The following is a 20,000-nucleotide window of genomic DNA, read 5'->3' on the forward strand; positions in this document are numbered from 1 at the left end:
TTACTTTATTATTTTATTTTTTGAGAGAGAGAGAGCGAGAATGCAACGAGACAGAGAGGGCGAATAAGAAACAACATTGAAAAATGAATTGAAAGAGAGAAAAATAAAAAGAGAGACACTGAACAAGACAGGGAGAGAAATCGACAAGCTGCAGATTAACGTCTCTGCTGCCCCGTTCCAGGGCCAGTGTGTGATGGACAGATCACAAACTCATCTAATAGCAATTAAAAAATTGCTGGCCTGGTTGCCATGGCGATGGCTCCAAATTGGATACGAGAGTGCAGATACAGCGTGTAGCTTTAATGAGAGAATGAGAGAAGGGGTTGGTGGGGGGGATAATGATGGATAGAGCGATAATTAGCCAAAGATGCAAACAAACAGTTCTCTCGAAACGTTTAATTCCTCGCCAGCGTCGCCACGCTCCTAACGGCTCAGGAAGCGGTAAAGTGTTTTAAAGTGTGTATTTCGGGTTTTCCTCCGTTTTTTATGTGGTTGTCTGTCATTTCAGAAGCATTTGCTTAACATAAATTTCCATTTGTTTACAGTTCCCTGATCGTGACACAGGTTGTCTCATTCAGCCTCTCCCCCTCCTTTCCTGCCCTGCCTGCTCCTCATCCCATCATTTTTCTATTCTCTTCTCTTCCACCTCAACTCCCTCGCTCCGTCTCCCTGTCACTCTCTCTCTCTCTCCTCCCTCTCTCTCTCTGTCTCTCTCCCTCTCTCTCCCTCTCTCTCTCTCTCTCTCTCTCTCTCTCTCTCTCTCTCTCTGTCTCTCTCCTCTCTCTCTCTCTCTCTCTCTCTCTCTCCTCCCTCTCTCCTCAATATCTCTCTCTTGAGGTTTTTTTTCGACAAAAACCTTTTGTGGAAAGGGAAAGAGAAACAAGGGTTATCTGTATCTGAATGTTTGGTGAGTAAAGCATTTTAATTCAAATGTGTCTCTCTCTCTCTGTCCCTCTCTCTCTCTCTCTCTCTCTCTCTCTCTCTCTCTCTCACCAGTGCACCTCTATAAGTGTGACGCCCAGCGGGGGAGCTGTGGTCTGTGCCTGAAGGCGGACCCCCTGTTCGGCTGTGTTTGGTGTAAAGGGGAGAAGCGCTGCACCCTGAAGCAGCACTGCCCTCACCCTGAGAGCCAGTGGCTCGAGCACAACGGCCTCAACAGCAAGTGCACCAACCCACGCATCACACAAGTGAGTCTCCCGATGCACGCACACGCATGTTCATGTAGATGAAACACACCTACACACACACACATGCTTATACCCTCCCTCGCTCCACACACACACACACAACACACACACACACACACACACACACACACACACACACACACACACACACACACACACACACACACTCACTCAGACACTCACACAGAAAGAGTTAATCATGTAATTAAAGCACATTATGCAGCACTCATGCCTGCATAATCTCTCTCCCTCTCTATTTTTCTCTCTCGCACACACACACACACACACGCTCATGCCCATACACTAACACACCTTAATTGCGTGGTGCTGATGAGGGAGCTCATCATGTTGGAGGGGGCTGACGGGTCTGTCGTCCACCACGGCCCCCCCACTCTGACTCCAGCTCTGTGACGCCTCCCGCCAACCGTGAGCCGTGATGGTGTCATGAAGTATTGGATTTACTTCATCATCATACTCCTACCCACTCATGTTTGTCGGCGCTGTATGTGTTGCCAGATCAGACTGTTTCTTTTCTTCCCCCTTTGATATCGATACAGTTGTGACGTATCGCCCCGCAGCAGGAAGCAACAAAGGGGCCGGGGAAACACACAACACAAGCTTTCAGGGATTCCAATACAGTATTCTGTTTTCATCGTCTTCTGTTACACACCTGCAAGCGCCTAAGCCTCACACAGACACACCCTCACACACACAAACACACAGCCACACACTTCCGTTATGTAATCCAGTCTAGCTGGGAGGAAGGGGATCGAGACTTAGCCAGCATACCATCTCTGGTTATAAGTCATGTGGTGAAGGACGTGCCACGCAGGCACGCACACACACACACAGACACACACACACACACACACACACACACACAGACACACACACACACACACACACACACACACACACACACACACACCCTTAGCCTCTGTGTTGCGTTCAGAGGGCAGTCCCTGCAGAGGGTTCTGGGGATGTCTGGTGCTTACACAGCAGATGAGCTGATGCGCAGATCAGCCAGGGGCATGATGGGAAATAGTGGTAGGGAGGTGTGTGGGGGAGGGAGACGGGATTATGGGTGGTTGGGTGCAGGGTGGGGTTGGGGGAGGTACAAGTGGTTGGATTGGATTCCCTGAGACAAATTGCGACTGACGCGTTCGGTAGATTGAGGTGGAATAGTGTGATGGAAGGAGCCCATAGCCCCCCCGAACACCCCCCCACGCCAACACACCCACATACACACACACTGACACACACCCTCCCAACGCATAAACACGTGCACACGCACCCCACACACACAGCATCACCACAGCCACAACCACCACTACTGCATCCCAGAGGGGGGGGGAGTTTGTTCGGCGCAGGGGCTGAATCAGTGGGGATGTAGAGGGTGAGACAGAGAGAGAGATGAAGGGTGGATATAAGAGGCAAGACTGCGGGGAGGGGGGATCCCTTGACACCCCATAGAATGATGGGATAGCGGGGAGGAAAGAGGGTCACAGAGAGGAAAGGATGATTGAAGTAATACTCACTATCTCTCACTATCTCTCTCTCTCGCTCTCTCTCTCTCTCGCTCTCTCTCTCTCTCTCTCTCTCTCTCGCGCGCGCTCTCTCTCGCTCTCTCTCTCTCTCTCTCTCTCTCTCTCTCAGAATGGACATGGAAAGCTTTAACAGCATGCCACTGTAGTCTGGGAAGGGCGTGTGTGTGTTAGAATAGCAATGCCAGAAAGCCGCTGGGTCTTTCTTCCTCCTTCCTCCACGTTGTCACCTGACCTTGTCGCCTTGCCAACTGCACTGGTGTAATCACATGCATAGATACCTCATTAAGTGGCCTGGGATCAGTTTTAATCGATTTATTTTGAATGAATGTTTCCTTTTATTTAATGCTTTTCTAAAATACATGTAGGAAAAGCAAACCATTACAAAATGAGTAGTTTATATGTATCCATAATAGATTGGGTTTATGAGTGGGATCCTACAGTATACTAGTATATCCATAGTTATACCCCTGTGGAATCACCATTTCATTATACCCTTCCCCAGTGGAAACGATGTACACCGGCCATAATCCTTAATGTCAGGTTTTGCTATTAACGTCGCCTCATCAGAATTGGTTTTGCTATTAACGTCGCCTCATCAGAATTGCGGTCAACCTTTATCCATCCTTCCCAGCCCCCGGGGTTCATTACTTTGGCCCAGACCAAGGCAGCCAGCGGCCGATAGGAAAGATGGCGTTGATCTCAGTCCATCACAGCTCGGAGGATCAAGTGTATCGAGCCGTTATATCAACCCTACACTTTCCTATTCCACACGACGCTGCTGTCCATCCCTCTCAATATGAATCCCTCTGTGTCTGCACATGCTATTATGGCAGCCGTCGCCACGCCGACCACATTCTGAAAAAAAAGAAGCTGAATGAAGAGTGAGGGACTTCCGAGATGACAGCGGGTTTAATATAATGCATTCTATAATGTGATCCGTTATCGGAGACGTTTGACGTCAACTGTGATCAGCGACGGGTAAAGGGACACGGAGAGAGAGGGATGGCAAGAGCCACCCTCAACCCAAACAGTCAATTAATATGTCAAAGTCACAAATCAAATCAACAGCTTATTGAGTCTCTCTTTCTCTCTTGCTCTCTCTCATTCTCTTACTCTTCCTCGCTCTCTCTCTCTCTCTTGTTCTCTCTCTCTCTCTTGTTCTCTCTCTCTGTCTCTCATGCACACACACACAAATAGATTCTTGTTCTCTCATTTCTCTCATGTAATTTTTTATTAATATCAATGTCCTTCCATCCTTCATTTTGATTAAACAACACAAGTCACAACGTATTGGGTTGTCTGAGCTCTTTAATAACGTATCGGGGTGTCTGAGCTATATAATAACGTATTGGGGTGTCTGAGCTCTATAATAACTGCATGGGCATTCAGTTTTGATGGTGATAGAATATTTCTGTCAGCGAGAAATTAAACCAAATTTATATTATCTCCCTTGTGGAAATTCTCAATTCCACAGTATAATTAGAGCGCATTCACTTCTGACCCACAAACTTATCAACTCCTCGTTAGTTGGTTATTGCTTGTTGGATGAATATTACTCATAGAAATTTGAAAGTAATATATATATATATATTTTTCAAATATCATCATCAAATCTTAGTAGAAATCATGAAAGGCAAGTCCATCACTAAAGATGCACATGCACACACACGCGCACACACACACACACACACACACACACACACACACACACACACACACACACACACACACACACACACACACACACACACACACACACACACACACACACATGAACAACCCTCCTTAGGCTGTGTGTTGCTGACAGCAGACGGACACAGGGAGCCCCTCCCCAGGGGAAGACGCCAGGATCACTATTCGTCAGGAGGGAATGACACAGCACAACACCGCTAATGCTAACCCTTGGTGCCCTTTTGGACGTGCAGGGGCCTTTATTTGGCAGAGATGGATGGGGTCACACCACTGCTTGTTCCATCCTCCATCCATCCAGCCACGCTGTATAGGGTGCATAGTTTAACATACACACATACAAAAGCACAACGACACACAGAGACACGCACCATTACTAGACAAAAGTAATCAGCGGGGATCTGAAGTCACTGATTGATGGCTGTGTCCTCGGCCGCCTGGCCAAACGATGGCAGATGTAACTGATCAATCAAGATCCCGACAGCATGACTGTTGAACATGTCGCCCCCGGAGTCCCTGCGTTATGAGTTTATCTTCCATCAAACGGCCGTGCGTCGTTTGAGGTCACTCGCGGCGTCTGAGATACGACGATCCATCTTCATATCGACCTCTGGGTCCTTTGACGATCGCTGGAAGTTTTAGTATTATTCAGTTAGAAACACACACACGCAGACAACCCCCTCGCTAGTACTGTTCGTTGGCCATGACTGTAATCCAACACTGATACCACTCATAAAATAAAAGCCCCTACTACACTGGAATCTTTTTGACACCCTCATCAAGGGATTATAGTTCTGAACAGAGGGGGTTTTTACTTGAGTCATGGTCAACAATAGCTCTTTTCACGACAATAGCACTCAAAAGCACTCTTCTGCTTCTGGCAGTTATTAGAATTTAGTCTCCATGAGATATACGTCCAGGCTAATGGAGACATCACATTTGTGGCGCTGGATTATGCTAATTGAACTGTAAAATATGGCAGCAAGGCGGAATTCTGCTATTTTATTTTAAACTGTCGGTTAAATAAACTGAAACAAGCCCCACGCGCTCCGCTGCTGTATTCAGACTGCCACGGCCTACAGCTGTACCCTCCTGTATTCAGACTGCCACGGCCTACAGCTGTACCCTCCTGTATTCAGACTGCCACGGCCTACAGCTGTACCCTCCTGTATTCAGACTGCCATGGCCTACAGCTGTACCCTCCTGTATTCAGACTACCCTGCTGTATTCAGACTGCCACGGCCTACAGCTGTACCCTCCTGTATTCAGACTGCCACAGCCTACAGCTCTACCCTCCTGTATTCAGACTTCCACGGCCTACAGCTCTACCCTCTGTCCACAGATCAACCCGCTCAGAGGGCCCCGGGAGGGGGGCACACTGGTCACCATCCGGGGGGAGAACCTGGGGCTGGAGTTCAGGGAGATCCAGGGCAACGTGAAGGTGGCGGAGGTGGACTGCACCCCCATCCCTGAAGGATACATCCCAGCTGAACAGTGAGTCCTCCCTCTACCATCCACAGGTCAACATCTTGTTGGTACATGGGAGTCCATAGTGGGAAGCTGTTGGTTTCTAAACGCTAGCTGAATGCGGGATTCTGCATTAAGTTGTATTTCAATTTCTTTGATAATACAAGAAATTACCCCAAGCAAGATTAATTCATACCTGTTCTATAAAGGATTTTTCTACTTATTAAAAGTAAGTCATTTGTTAACGGTTATTTGTGGGCTCTTCTGATATACTGATATATCTTCATTCAACCACAAAATAGTCACTATTGTTCAATGAAAGCACTAGACACTGGGAACTTTCCATGTGGTCGGCCAACAGAGACAGAACAAGACATAACACCACAGAGAGAACAGATAACACTGCACAGACAAATGCTAGCTGGATGCTACTGTCTGTTGTCGTTTCAATGGTTCCCACCGCACTAGAAGGACAGTAAATGATGTGTAATGTGTCTCCAAGCAATTAAATAGAACATCCAAAGACAACTCAAGCACTTCTCCTGCCTTCCAGGCATCAATGGCCTTTTGACTGATACTGACACACATACACACACACACACACACACACACACACACACACACACACGCACACGCACACCACAAAATACCTTCTCCAGTCCAACAGTTGATGCCACGACAAGTCCGTGTTTGGTTTGCCTCTTGAGCCAGCGTTCTTACCCCGGGGTGTGTTTGTGTGTTTGTGTGTGTGTGTGTGTGTGTGTGTGTGTGTGTGTGTGAACACACTTTATAATGACGGATACCAAAAGATCAAGAATATTATGATATTTGCATAACCTTTGCCTCCCCGCAAACTCTGCTCCGGGTCGCAACTTGGAAAACACTGAACTTTATTCCCGTTCCATCCTGCCCATGTTGCCTTTTTTCAACCTCTGATCGTTGTAACTCATCGGCATCGCCCGCATCCCCAGGGCAGTTTAGTAGCTTTCATGTAGGTCACGCTGAAGTGTAATCCTCTGTTTTGAGTGCTGCCAGGTGCCCACCCCATCAGATTATCTCTCTTCTAGCCGGGGTGGAGGCAGTACCTTAAGTGGCAGCGCTTCCCAGCAAACTGCTGAGCTAGCCAAACAACTGCAGCCCCTGAGTGCTTCCTGAGGTCACCGTGGAAAGGAGAGTTTTTAAGGTGGTCGGCATTCCATAAGGCAAAAGAAACAGCAGCCAAAGCATACGTTAAAACCTGGGATTAGGGACATTTCGATTAGAGGACGTCCATGGTGTACACTTAGAGAGTGTATGTGTGTGTGTCTGTGTGTGTGTTCTATTAAAGGGTTTATTATTCCAGGGTGTGTTATTAAAGACGATAGAACTGTGCATCATTTTGTGTGTGTGTGTGTGTGCGCCCCACTGTGTGTTCCCAGGATCGTGTGTGAGATGGGGAAGGCGGAGAAAAGCCAGTTTGCCGGAAACATCCAGGTCTGCGTCGGGGTGGGAGAATGCAGACCTGAGTTCCTGGCCTCTTCCTCCAAGTACTACTACTTTGTGGTAAGACATAGAACATAATAAAACCATTTATACTTCATATAATCATCTACCTTTTGCTGAGAAAAAACCCCAAATACGACTTTAGATTGGTTTGCATTAGAGGACTCCCTCTTTAGGTTAAACGCATGCTATTGCATGTGATACAAGACAGCATGGTTAAATACTTGATCCTGATTGGCCAATCATGTTCCAAGGATGCGCATGGTTTTTAAACAACGGGACAGCTCTCCCTCCTAACAGTAAATCCACACTCTACCATCAAAAGTAACACCAGCGGTCAAACCCAACCAGGCGTTGCCTTGAAAACGCATAAACAATATTCTCAAAGCACTGCGGAGTATTGTAATTTCAGCGGATTATGTTGATAAGAAACAATAAACTTTTAGATAAAAGTTAGTTAAAATCGAATCACAGTTTGTCACATGGTATAAGCGTAATAACGACTGCGGTGACGACTACGGTCAGCAGCCTGGCCCCTGTTGTCCGTTACAATAACAGCGGCGCCAGTAGATCAGTTACGCCCCCGTCCGAACCAAACTCCACGGCCGATCAGTAAAACGGTGTTCCTCCAACAACTGCAAAGGGAATTAGCGACCCGAACGCACCCTCGCCCCTTCTGTTTTTATTAGTCCACAGGTACCTGTTAGGACCTTGTCTCTTCTATACTAGTCCACAGGTACCTGTGAGGACCTTGTCTCTTCTATAGTAGTCCACAGGTACCTGTTAGGACCGTGTCTCTTCTATACTAGTCCACAGGTACCTGTGAGGACCTTGTCTCTTCTATACTAGTCCACAGGTACCTGTGAGGACCTTGTCTCTTCTATACTAGTCCACAGGTACCTGTCAGGACCGCGTCTCTTCTATACTAGTCCACAGGTACCTGTGAGGACCTTGTCTCTTCTATACTAGTCCACAGGTACCTGTTAGGACCTTGTCTCTTCTATACTAGTCCACAGGTACCTGTTAGGACCGTGTCTCTTCTATACTAGTCCACAGGTACCTGTCAGGACCGTGTCTCTTCTATACTAGTCCACAGGTACCTGTCAGGACCGTGTCTCTTCTATACTAGTCCACAGGTACCTGTTAGGACCTTGTCTCTTCTATAGTAGTCCACAGGTACCTGTTAGGACCGTGTCTCTTCTATACTAGTCCACAGGTACCTGTTAGGACCTTGTCTCTTCTATACTAGTCCACAGGTACCTGTTAGGACCGTGTCTCTTCTATACTAGTCCACAGGTACCTGTTAGGACCTTGTCTCTTCTATAGTAGTCCACAGGTACCTGTTAGGACCGTGTCTCTTCTATACTAGTCCACAGGTACCTGCTGTTTTACAGCGTGGACCGGTCCACCAGCAGCGAGCCGTGATGAGCAGCCCTAATGAGGCCCCACTACAACGCTGGCTCTCCTGCTATGCATGGAGCCTGCTGCCGCGGCATGGCCCTCCCCTCTATATTATATATATATATATATATATATATATATATATATAATATATATAACATACAGGGGAGGGCGTGCAGCCGTATATTAATACACTCGTTCTCAACTTGCGCGCTGCGTGCGAGAAGGCTGGAAATACACTGCGTTGGGACGGAGACGCACGCCCTTATTCCTGATTAGTCTGGTTCGCCTTATTATTGTACCGCTGCTCTGTGTCACTGTAGGGTACTAAACTCACCCCTGGGCACACACGCATGAACACACACACACACACACACACACACACACACACACACACACACACACACACACATACACACACAGACAGGCTCGCTCCATATTCTGCCAGATAGAAGGGATATCGCGGCCATCATGCATTATGCATCACATGCTCTGTAACTATTTCCTACACGCATCCATTACAAGGTCTCTGTCTCAAGCCCATAGTCCCCCTCCCTTCCCCAAGTAAGAGTTATGCAACACGGGGGGAGGTGTCACAACACACAGAAGATGAGCTGGCTAAATGAACGTCTGTGGGATTTACTGTCGAATCCACCAGCAGGTTCCTCATTAACCACCTCTGGTTCCTTTGGTTTGGACTAGAAACCCCCCCCCTTTTTTTTATAGGCAGGATCGTTGACGAGCACATACTAATAATAACGTTTCAGAAAGTTATTTCTTTTTTTTCTAGCAAAATTAAACTCTAATAGAGCGAATGTATGCCACGGCCCAAATCTCATTATGAAGGACTAATATTGTAATCATGTAGAGAGCCATGTTCACGGCCTGTTTGGGGTTTCTGTGCATTGGGAAGGAGCCCTTTCTGGGGCTCCCGACAAACCCAGAAAGTGTTCCATTAGTGGCGTTAACGAGGGATTTGAGTCAGGGTCACAACAAGGGCGCGTTCATGGCAGCGGTAATGGCCTCTGTAGTATTAGGGAATACAAGAATACTAACCTTTTAAAATTACTAACCAAAGAAAACAAACCCTTTAAAATGTTTTAATTTAATGATGTTTTCGATCGATTCCGCTGGATGATGCTCGCCGGGTATTTCAGTTGTCAAAACGTAAAACAGCGTTGTATAAGTTGACGTAATATAGTTACACACAGGAGTGTGTTAGTGATACTCATCCATAGTCACATTGATTCACACTCCTGCCGTGACCTTGTTGGTGTCGTGACCCTTGACCCCTTGACCCCTTCAGGTGCCCAGGCTCATTCACCTGAAGCCCAGCCGGGGGCCCGTTTCCGGGGGGACCGTTGTCAACATCACCGGGAGCAATCTGGACGCGGGGAGCAACGTGTCCGTCCTCTTCAAAGACCAGCCGTGCACTCTCCTCCGGTGAGCGGTGAACGGCCAGACACCCCAACGAGAGCAATAACCATATCCAGCCACAGATCAATAACCATATCCAGCCACAGATCAATAACCATATCCAGCCACAGATCAATAACCATATCCAGTCGCAGATCAATAAGCAGCTCCAGGTGGAGAGAATCGATGCTGGAAAATCAATTTCTATTAATTATAGTAAGCTCTCAATTTAGCGGAACCGATTTAAGCCCCCTGCAGTAAGACAAGGACATGATTGGCAGAAACCTCACAAAAGTCTAATTTTATGTCCGTTACGCAGACTGGGAGTTAAAGTAATTGACTTCCTTGAGGGGAGAATCGTTTTACCATAAAGGAATAATCTGTAACAGCTGCAGTCCAGAGTGAATCTTTAAATACAATCAAACGTGACTAGCATCCTTCCAGGGTTTCGGTTGGGGTTAGGGTTAGGGTTAGGGTTGGGATAGGGTTGGGTTAGGGTTGGGTTAGGATTAGGGTTGAGTTAGGGGTTAGGGTTGGGTTAGGGTTAGGGTTGGGTTAGGGTTAGGGTTGGGTTAGGGGTTAGGGTTGGGTTAGGGTTGGGTTGGGTTAGGGTAGGGTTAGGGTTAGGGTTGGGTTAGGGGTTAGGGTTGGGTTAGGGTTGGGTTATGGTTAGGGTTAGGTGAACGGTTAGGGTGGATACACTCCTTGGTTATACTCATGACACACGTGCCACTGACAGCGCACCAAACGCTCACCAAACCAACTGACGTGTTGGGATCATGTGACCCCTCAGGAGGGGCGGGCAGTGGCTCACCTGTCGCTCACACGCGTCCCTGAACGGCTACGGCAACGTGTCGGTGTCGGTCAGCGTGGACAAGGCCCACCTGCAGAAGGACCAGCGCTTCGAGTACGTGGAAGACCCCACCATCACCAAGATCGAGCCCGAGTGGAGCATCTTCAGGTAAAGCCATGGTCCATGAGTCCAGGGTTCTGCCGTCTGGTTCCTCACATGTGATCAGACCAGAGGACCCAGCATGCAGCCTACAGCACAACGTCAGTGTGTGGGATTGTGTTTGGATGATGGCTCTGGGGCTGGTTGGACCTGAATCTGAATCTGTTGCACATTCAGTCGTCAGTGCACAGGTTAAACCAGCCATCTCCACACACATGTTCATTATCATCATTCATACCACCACCCTGCATCCTTTATCTGGGGACCCCAAAATAAGTCACCTAGGTGGCGCGTAGCATTGACGTTTGCTACACAGGGGTTTAACATATGAGGCGGGTTACCTGCCCCTTAGCGGGCTGCTAACCGAACACCGAAACACTTTGAAGCATCAAAAGACCCAGAAGATCGTTTCTGTAAGTCGAACAATGAAATTGAAAAGATGATAATTGATGGATCTGGATAGCACATCTAGGTTTCACTATTTCCAATGAAAACACGGCCCTTTTGTCTACGTATGAATATATAAATTCACTATTTCACTCCAACGCCGTGCCCTTGGTGTTTTGCAGCGGACACATTGTCTTGTTCTTCCCTCTTTTTCACCTCTCTTTTCTCTCCTTCCCACCTGTCATGTATGTGTGAGTGTGAACATCCACGTGGTACTCGTACGGCGGGACTGGTGAACCCGAGGTGTTAACGTCTTATTATCTCCCCCTCCACAGCGGACACACTCCGGTGACAGTGACCGGCACCAACCTGGACATCATCCAGACGCCTCTCATCAGGGCCAAGTACAACGGCCATGAGACCCTCAACGTGAGTGGGCAGACATCAGCGACCTGCATCCGTACACACATCCACACACAGCCACACACACATCCATACACACAGCCACACACAGAGCCACACACACATCCATACACACAGCCACACACAGAGCCACACACAGCCACACACACATCCACACACAGCCACACACAGAGCCATCCACGCATCCATACACACAGCCACACACACAGCCACACACACATCCATACACAGCCACACACAGAGCCACACACACATCCACACACAGCCACACACACAGCCACACACACATCCACACACAGCCACACACAGAGCCACACACACATCCATACACACAGCCACACACACAGCCTTACACACATCCATACACACAGCCACACACACAGCCTTACACACAGCCACACACACAGCCACACACACATCCATACACACAGCCACACACAGCCACACACACATCCATACACACAGCCACACACAGAGCCACACACACATCCATACACACAGCCACACACAGAGCCACACACATCCATACACACAGCCACACACACAGCCTTACACACAGACACACACAGCCTTACACACATCCATACACACAGCCACACACAGCCACACACAGAGCCATGCACGCATCCATACACACAGCCACACACACAGCCACACACACATCCATACACACAGCCACACACAGCCACACACACATCCATACACACAGCCACACACACAGCCACACACACAGCCACACACACAGCCACACACACAGCCACACACACATCCACACACAGCCACACACAGAGCCATGCACGCATCCATACACACAGCCACACACACAGCCTTACACACAGCCTTACACACAGCCACACACACAGCCACACACACAGCCTTACACACATCCATACACACAGCCACACACACAGCCTTACACACAGCCACACACACAGCCACACACACAGCCTTACACACAGCCACACACACAGCCTTACACACAGCCACACACACAGCCACACACACAGACTTACACACAGCCACACACACAGCCACACACACAGCCTTACACACATCCATACCCACAGCCACACACACAGCCTTACACACATCCATACACACAGCCTTACACACAGCCTTACACACAGCCACACACACAGCCACACACACAGCCACACACACAGCCACACACACAGCCTTACACACAGCCACACACACATCCATACACACAGCCACACAGTCCATGACAGGCCAGCAGCTAGCAGCAACATCGCCTCACTTCCCATCTTCCAACACACTGGAGCGAATAAAATTAAAAAGACAAGAAAGAAATGGCTTTCAATCAAATAAAATAAAATACAACACCGCCGTGAAAAACAAAGACACCCCTTATCGAATTCCTCAACCTTCTTCCGTGGCAGAATGAAAGCCTCCACCCAGGGGAGCCCAGACAAAGCAGTACAAGGGTCTCGGAGATCTGATGGGGAGATGGAGGTGGGGGGCTACAAAGGGCGGTAATGATATCTCCCCCAACCCATCGGAGCTCATGCCTAGCGACATGTTTAGCATGTGTGCTCAGTGCTCAGATTAGCCTCCCTAGCTCATTGTGTAGCACCTCCTTCATGAGGTCTGGGGTGGGGGGGGAAGAGCGGCTGCTTCCCATTCACCCCCCTGGATCAAACGAAGGAGAAGGTTAATCCGCCGTCCGCGTCCCAGTTTCCCATGTGTGGGACGTTCTGCCCTAAAGACTTGCTAACCAGCCATAAGCCGCTCCTCATCCAGACCAGCCAGGCTTTGGGCGCTGAGCCAGCCGGAGCTCTTTGGTTTGTTCTAGTGCTGACAGTGTTGACCAAATGTACTCCCCCTCCTCTCTCTGGCAGCTCCCTGTCTGCCAGTCCCTGGGACCTTCAGGGTTGGTCAGGTGTGATGCGTGCTGAGCCAATTAGAGTAGACGGCAGTAACAGGTTGTGTTTGAGTGAGTGGCGCCCGTGACAGAAGGTTACAGTTAGCAGTGTCGACCTCCACGTGAATTCCTCATTTTTCTCCTCTCAATCGCTTCCATTTTGTGTCCAGTCGCCGCGCCGACAGCCCTCCTGACAGCCCCCACCCCCGGACCTGATCTGAAGTGTGATGAAGGAGGGGCCGTCGGAGAATGACAAAGACTTTTTTAAACGTGATTCTTAAGCAGACGTCTGAGGGGATGACACAGCGCAGCATGTTTTAAAGTCAATATTGCGTCTTGTGTCACTGGTAAAACAAAGGTCACCCGGAGAGATGCCTCCGGAAGCAAAGCTTTAGGCAATAGCAGCCGAGCTAATCTCGCGGAAACAGCGGCCCGTTTCCTCGGCGGGTTTATGACTGAGTATATCAAAGAGATAAGGTGAGAAAAGGTGACTCCTGGGAGAGAGACAGAGCGATACATCACACACGGTGACACCACTGGTGAGCAAAAGGGACAAAAAAGAAGAAAACAAAACGACACATGGTGAAAAAAGGGAAATAAAGGAGAGCTCGTGGCGACTTACCACCGTCGCATTTACGCACATCAAAGCGCCGGTGAGGCGGGAATGGAGAAAGGACTGTTCACACAACCTAACTGCATCTCATTTGGGGGGACCCTCAGCGAGGCTCTTCTGCTCTGTGGTTGGTCGACTTTTGTCACGATGGATGAGCGAGAGGACGCACTGTTGTCCAATTTGAACCAATTATACCCACTCTCCTTCAAGGCTGCCTGGAAACGTAAAGCTGTGACATGAAAGAAGCGTTACGGAATATACCATAATAATCGGGCTGCGGACACTCTTTTAAATGTAGTGGCTATGTCCTGTTACTACTCTCACGTCATCTGGTGTCCTGCGTTATCTGACCAGAGACAGAAACCCGCCGTGAAAAATGTATCTCTGTCTGACTCTCTCACTCTCTCTGACTCTCTCTCTCTCTGACTCTCTCTCTCTGTCTCTCTCTCTCTTTCTCTCTCTCTCTCTCTCTGACTCTCTCTCTCTCTCTCTCTCTCTCTCTCTCTCTCTCTCTGACTCTCTCTCTCTCTCTCTCTGACTCTCTCTCTCTCTCTCTCTCTCTGACTCTCTCTCTCTCTCTCTCTCTCTCTCTCTCTCTCTCTGACTCTCTCTCTCTCTCTCTCTGACTCTCTCTCTCCCCGCCCAGATGTGCCGTGTGCTGAGCTCTACCTCCATGCTGTGCCACGCCCCTGAGCTGCCCATCAGCCTGGCACGGCAGGGCGACACCCCCGAGAGACCGGACGAGTTTGGCTTCCGTCTGGACGAGGTGCAGGCCCTGATGGCGCTCAACAGCACCAGCTTCCTCTACTACCCCGACCCCGAGTTCGAGCCACTCAGCCTCTCCGGGGTCCTGGAGCTGAAGCCGGGCTCCCCCATCATACTGAAGGTAGGGGTCAGGGGTCAGGGGGGGGGGGGGACTTTGAGCCTATCAGCCGGGGTCAACCTTTCCATTATTTTAAGTTTGAAGTGAATTGGCTTTAAGTCCGAGCGGTGAAGACGAGCAGCCGGCTACGGCGATGGGCCGTCGGTGCTCGGTCGGCCTTCTGCGCTCAGCGGTGTAGAAACTCATCGGCCACGCTGGCAACGCCGACACTAAGGCTCCTCTCGTGTTGACTGAGAGAACACACAAGTGGAGACGGGGATTGTTGTATGCAAACATGCAGATATATTATGCAAATATTGATTATCAGTTCATTCATATTAGCGCTGTGATTCACTATCGTGTCTCATGTTTATAATATCATTATTTTTGTTTAATGATACACTATAATTTAATTCAGTAATATCACACCGTTTATGCTCTAATTGATTCCACTCAGGCTGGGCTCGATTCAGGGTAATGTGTTTCCTGTTTCGACTGGTCATAGATGCTGTAGGGCAGACGCTCGTTAGGCATCAATACATCATTTTCTTTCTTTCACAGGGGCGGAACTTCCTGCCACCGACCAATGGCAACGGGAAGCTGAACTACACAGTGCTGATTGGCGAGAAGCCCTGCATGTTAACCGTGTCAGACACCCAGCTGGTCTGCGAGTCCCCCAACATGACGGGTCGCCACAAGGTCCTGGTGAGTGACACCCTGACGATGTGGAAGGGCGGGACCAACAAACGTTCAGATCCAAACCAACACAAACACACAAACACACGTACTCCACAGACATTCAAATCATACAGGCCCAAACAAAACCTGCTTCGACGGGCGAACAGGTACTCCCTTCGCGGCTCTTTATTCCTCTCCTCCCCCCAAGACTGAGCAAATTCAGCCTTAACCCAATCAGGCCCTATGGTTTCTGTTACTGTCCGCAGCAGACAAGACTCATAAACAAATAAGCCTTCAGTAAGAAGGACAGTGGCCACGGATTAACCCAATAAATGCTCAATTTGTGGTTCTTAGAAGACCCACTTTGAGAAGTGTGCTTCCTGGCTCCGCCACTTGGACCCCGGCCAAAACCCTTCAGAGACGGGCTCCCAGACACGCTCAGCGCACAGACAGACACACAGACACACATACACAGACACACAGACACACAGACACACAGACACAGACACACAGACACAGACACACAGACACACAGAAACACAGACACACAGACACACAGACACACATACACAGACACACACACTGACACAAAGACACACACACACACACAGACACACAGACACAGACAAAGACACACAGAGACAGACACACAGACACAGACATACACACAGATGCACAGAAAAACAGACACAGACACACAGACACAGACACACAGACACACACACAGACACACAGACACGCAGACACACAGACGCACAGACGCACAGACACACAGACACACAGACACAGACACACAGACACACGCACAGACGCACAGACGCACAGACACACAGACACAGACACACACACACACACAGACACAGACACAGACGCACAGACACACAGACACACAGACACAGACACACAGACACACAGACACACACACAGACACACAGACACAGACTATAAATATGCCGAGTTAAGGGCGGATTAGCTCTTATTCAGACGGGTTTAGTAGATTAGTTTAGTAGGTCTGACGCAGAATAACCCAGTGGAGGGTTACCAGACCACGCCATTCACTTATGTATTTAACCTGTATTGAACCAGGTAAGTCATTAAGTACACTATCTACAATAACAGTGGTGTGGAGGCATACACTAACCCTAATAATGGTAGACATTTATGCAGGGTTTAGTTGGGGTGGAGCTGGTGGTGTCCAGTGAAATGGAGGACTTTTCGACCCCAGACCCTCCCCATCATGTGTGTAAAACCAGCAGCACCAAATGTCCCAATGGCCCTAACCCCCCCTCTCTGGACATGCAGGCCCGCGTGGGCGGCATCGAGTTCTCCCCGGGCGTGGTCCACATCACGTCGGACAGCCCTCTGAGCAGCACGGCCATCATCGGCATCGCGGCGGCCGGTGCGCTGCTCATCTTCTTCATCGTGGTCGTGCTCATCGCCTACAAGCGCAAGTCCCGCGAGAGCGACCTGACGCTGAAGAGGCTGCAGATGCAGATGGACAACTTGGAGTCCCGCGTGGCGCTGGAGTGCAAAGAGGGTGAGGCCCCATATGGTTACGGCGGGAAGGACCTTATTTGGGCAAGGACAGGAAGGGCTGCACATAGGCAAGGGTGAGACCCAATTGGAAGGTCAGGATGAACCTTACATGGACTGAACTGTTAACGCATGCTGATGTTCTGCCCGCAGCCTTCGCCGAGCTCCAGACGGATATCCACGAGCTGACCAGCGATCTGGACGGGGTGGGGATCCCCTTCCTGGACTACCGGGCCTACACCATGAGGGTGCTGTTCCCTGGCATCGAAGAGCACCCGGTCCTCAGAGACCTGGAGGTAATCAGAACATTTAGAACCCTAACCCTAACCCTAACCCTGACCCTAACCCTAACCCTATCCTATCCCTAACCCTAACCCTAAGACTAACACTAACCCTAACACTAACCCTGACCCTAACACTAACCCTAACCCTACCCTAACCCTAACCCTAAGACTAACACTAACCCTAACCCTTACCCTGACCCTAACACTAACCCTAACCCTACCCTAACCCTAACCCTAAGACTAACACTAACCCTAACCCTAACCCTGACCCTAACACTAACCCTAACCTCAGAGACCTGGAGGTAATCAGAACATTTAGAACATGCCTTAAGCCAGGAGCCCTTGTGGAGGCCGGTTCACTTTGTGGCGGTGGGGATTGGGGTACATGCAAGGGCAGTTAGGGTACAACTCAACATCATGAGGTCTTTGATGACCAGGCATCAAAGACCAGTTTTAACACATTTTTATTCTCTTGGTCTTCCTTGATTTGCCACAAGCGTGGTTTCTGTGATTCTGTGCCCGCGAACGATGCAAATTCGTCATTCACTCTAGTTTAAATGTATTTTCCCACGCATTTCGCTTGATGCTGAGGAACCTCAGTAGAATGTGAGCGCTGTTGGTGTGAACGCATCTTAACAATGACATTAAGGAATGTTCGAGGGGATTCTTTAATTTACTTGTTAGCAAGTTCATCAGGACTTGCATAAGCGCTTCGCAAAACATTGATAAAAAGGAGATGAGATAATAACCAAATTTCACTGATTGTGAAGGCACTTCTTTCTACAGTGGGCTGTTATTATCTCTCTATAAAAAACAACAACAATTACAATACAATTAGTCAAGAGCACCTGAGCATTGTGGAGGGCCAGAGAGGTGACCCAACGCTGCTCTGTTTGTGTTGTAAAGGGTTAGGGTTGTAGAGCTGTAAAACAGAATGCGTCCCGACGCCTGATAATAGTACAGATAGAAGCCGGGCCGTCGCAAGAACCAACTCATTAGTGTCCCACTTGTGACAGCATACCCCCCCTACCCCCTCCCACACACACAACAACAAATTAAAAGACTATCAGAGAATAATGGATTTGTGTGTGAGTGTGAGTGTGTGTGTGTGTGTTTGTGTGTGTGTGTGTGTGTGTGTGTGTGTGTGTGTGTGCGTGTGTATGTATATATGTAGGTAGGTATGGATGAGTTTGTGTGTGTGTGTGTTTATGTGTTCGGGGGGGGCAATCAAGCCATTCATCCCCAGTGGTAACATTGATTGACAGTCCTAATAGAGGTCTTGTTCTTTTAAGGGGATGATGGACATCCATTTCCCTGTGTTTGAGGTTGGCCACTCTGTGCCTGATGAGAATTCCCCCATAATAAGTAGTATTAATTATGTTTTAATTGGTATAAGTGTGGGCCCCTGTGACCAGGGTTATGGTGGACGTGTGGAGGGTATGATAGCTCATTAATTGTTGTTGATGAATCAGAGATGTCCGTCTTTGGCCGCAGGGTAGTGGCGCAGGGAAATGAGTTCATACAAGTTGTTCCCTCGTCCTTAAATACACTGAAACCAGACGACACAGTTCTCCAGTTCCCTTAAACCACCAAATTTCAGCTGTTTGTTTCCGATGGTTACCTTAAATGGTAATCCTGTTTTAAAGCAGCAGCACCACACATACACACACACACACACACACACACACACACACTAACCCTAACCCTACGGTGACCCACTTGACCCTCTTAACCTAACCCTAACTCTAACCCTAACCCTAACCCTACGGTGACCCACTTGACCCTCTTACCCTAACCCTAACTCTAACGCTAACCCTACGGTGACCCACTTGACCCTCTTACCCTAACCCACTGACCTGTCTCCGCTGCTCAGGTGCCAGGCTACCGCCAGGAGCAGGTGGAGAAGGGGCTGAAGCAGTTCGGCCATCTCATCAACAACAAGACCTTCCTGCTGTCCTTCATCCGCACCCTGGAGGCGCAGCGCGGCTTCTCCATGCGCGACCGCGGCAACGTGGCGTCGCTCATCATGACGGTGCTGCAGAGCAAGCTGGAGTACGCCACCGATGTGCTGAAGCACCTGCTGTCAGACCTCATCGACCGCAACCTCGAGAGCAAGAACCACCCCAAGCTGCTGCTGCGCAGGTGAGCCGCGGCCGGGAGGCTAGCGTTAGCTGCCAGGGCTGTATGCTAGCGTTAG

At 49.2% G+C, this 20,000-nt stretch overlaps 1 protein-coding gene across 1 annotated transcript in view; it reads left to right on the top strand.

The window, feature by feature from the left end:
- Nucleotides 1–20,000, top strand: part of plxna4 (plexin A4) — a gene marked incomplete at both ends in the record, with an annotated part of 85,637 nt that overhangs the window by 29,325 nt on the left and 36,312 nt on the right. The window contains 11 exon segments of the mRNA XM_079755975.1: nucleotides 997–1,187; nucleotides 5,766–5,917; nucleotides 7,309–7,432; nucleotides 10,080–10,216; nucleotides 10,983–11,150; nucleotides 11,864–11,957; nucleotides 15,093–15,332; nucleotides 15,870–16,013; nucleotides 17,289–17,523; nucleotides 17,673–17,815; nucleotides 19,677–19,945. Of these exon segments, the coding sequence (XP_079612101.1) occupies nucleotides 997–1,187; nucleotides 5,766–5,917; nucleotides 7,309–7,432; nucleotides 10,080–10,216; nucleotides 10,983–11,150; nucleotides 11,864–11,957; nucleotides 15,093–15,332; nucleotides 15,870–16,013; nucleotides 17,289–17,523; nucleotides 17,673–17,815; nucleotides 19,677–19,945 (1,897 nt within the window).

This window comes from Pollachius pollachius (genome assembly GCF_949987615.1).
Source record: "Pollachius pollachius genome assembly, chromosome: 18".
Classification (NCBI taxonomy): domain Eukaryota; kingdom Metazoa; phylum Chordata; class Actinopteri; order Gadiformes; family Gadidae; genus Pollachius; species Pollachius pollachius.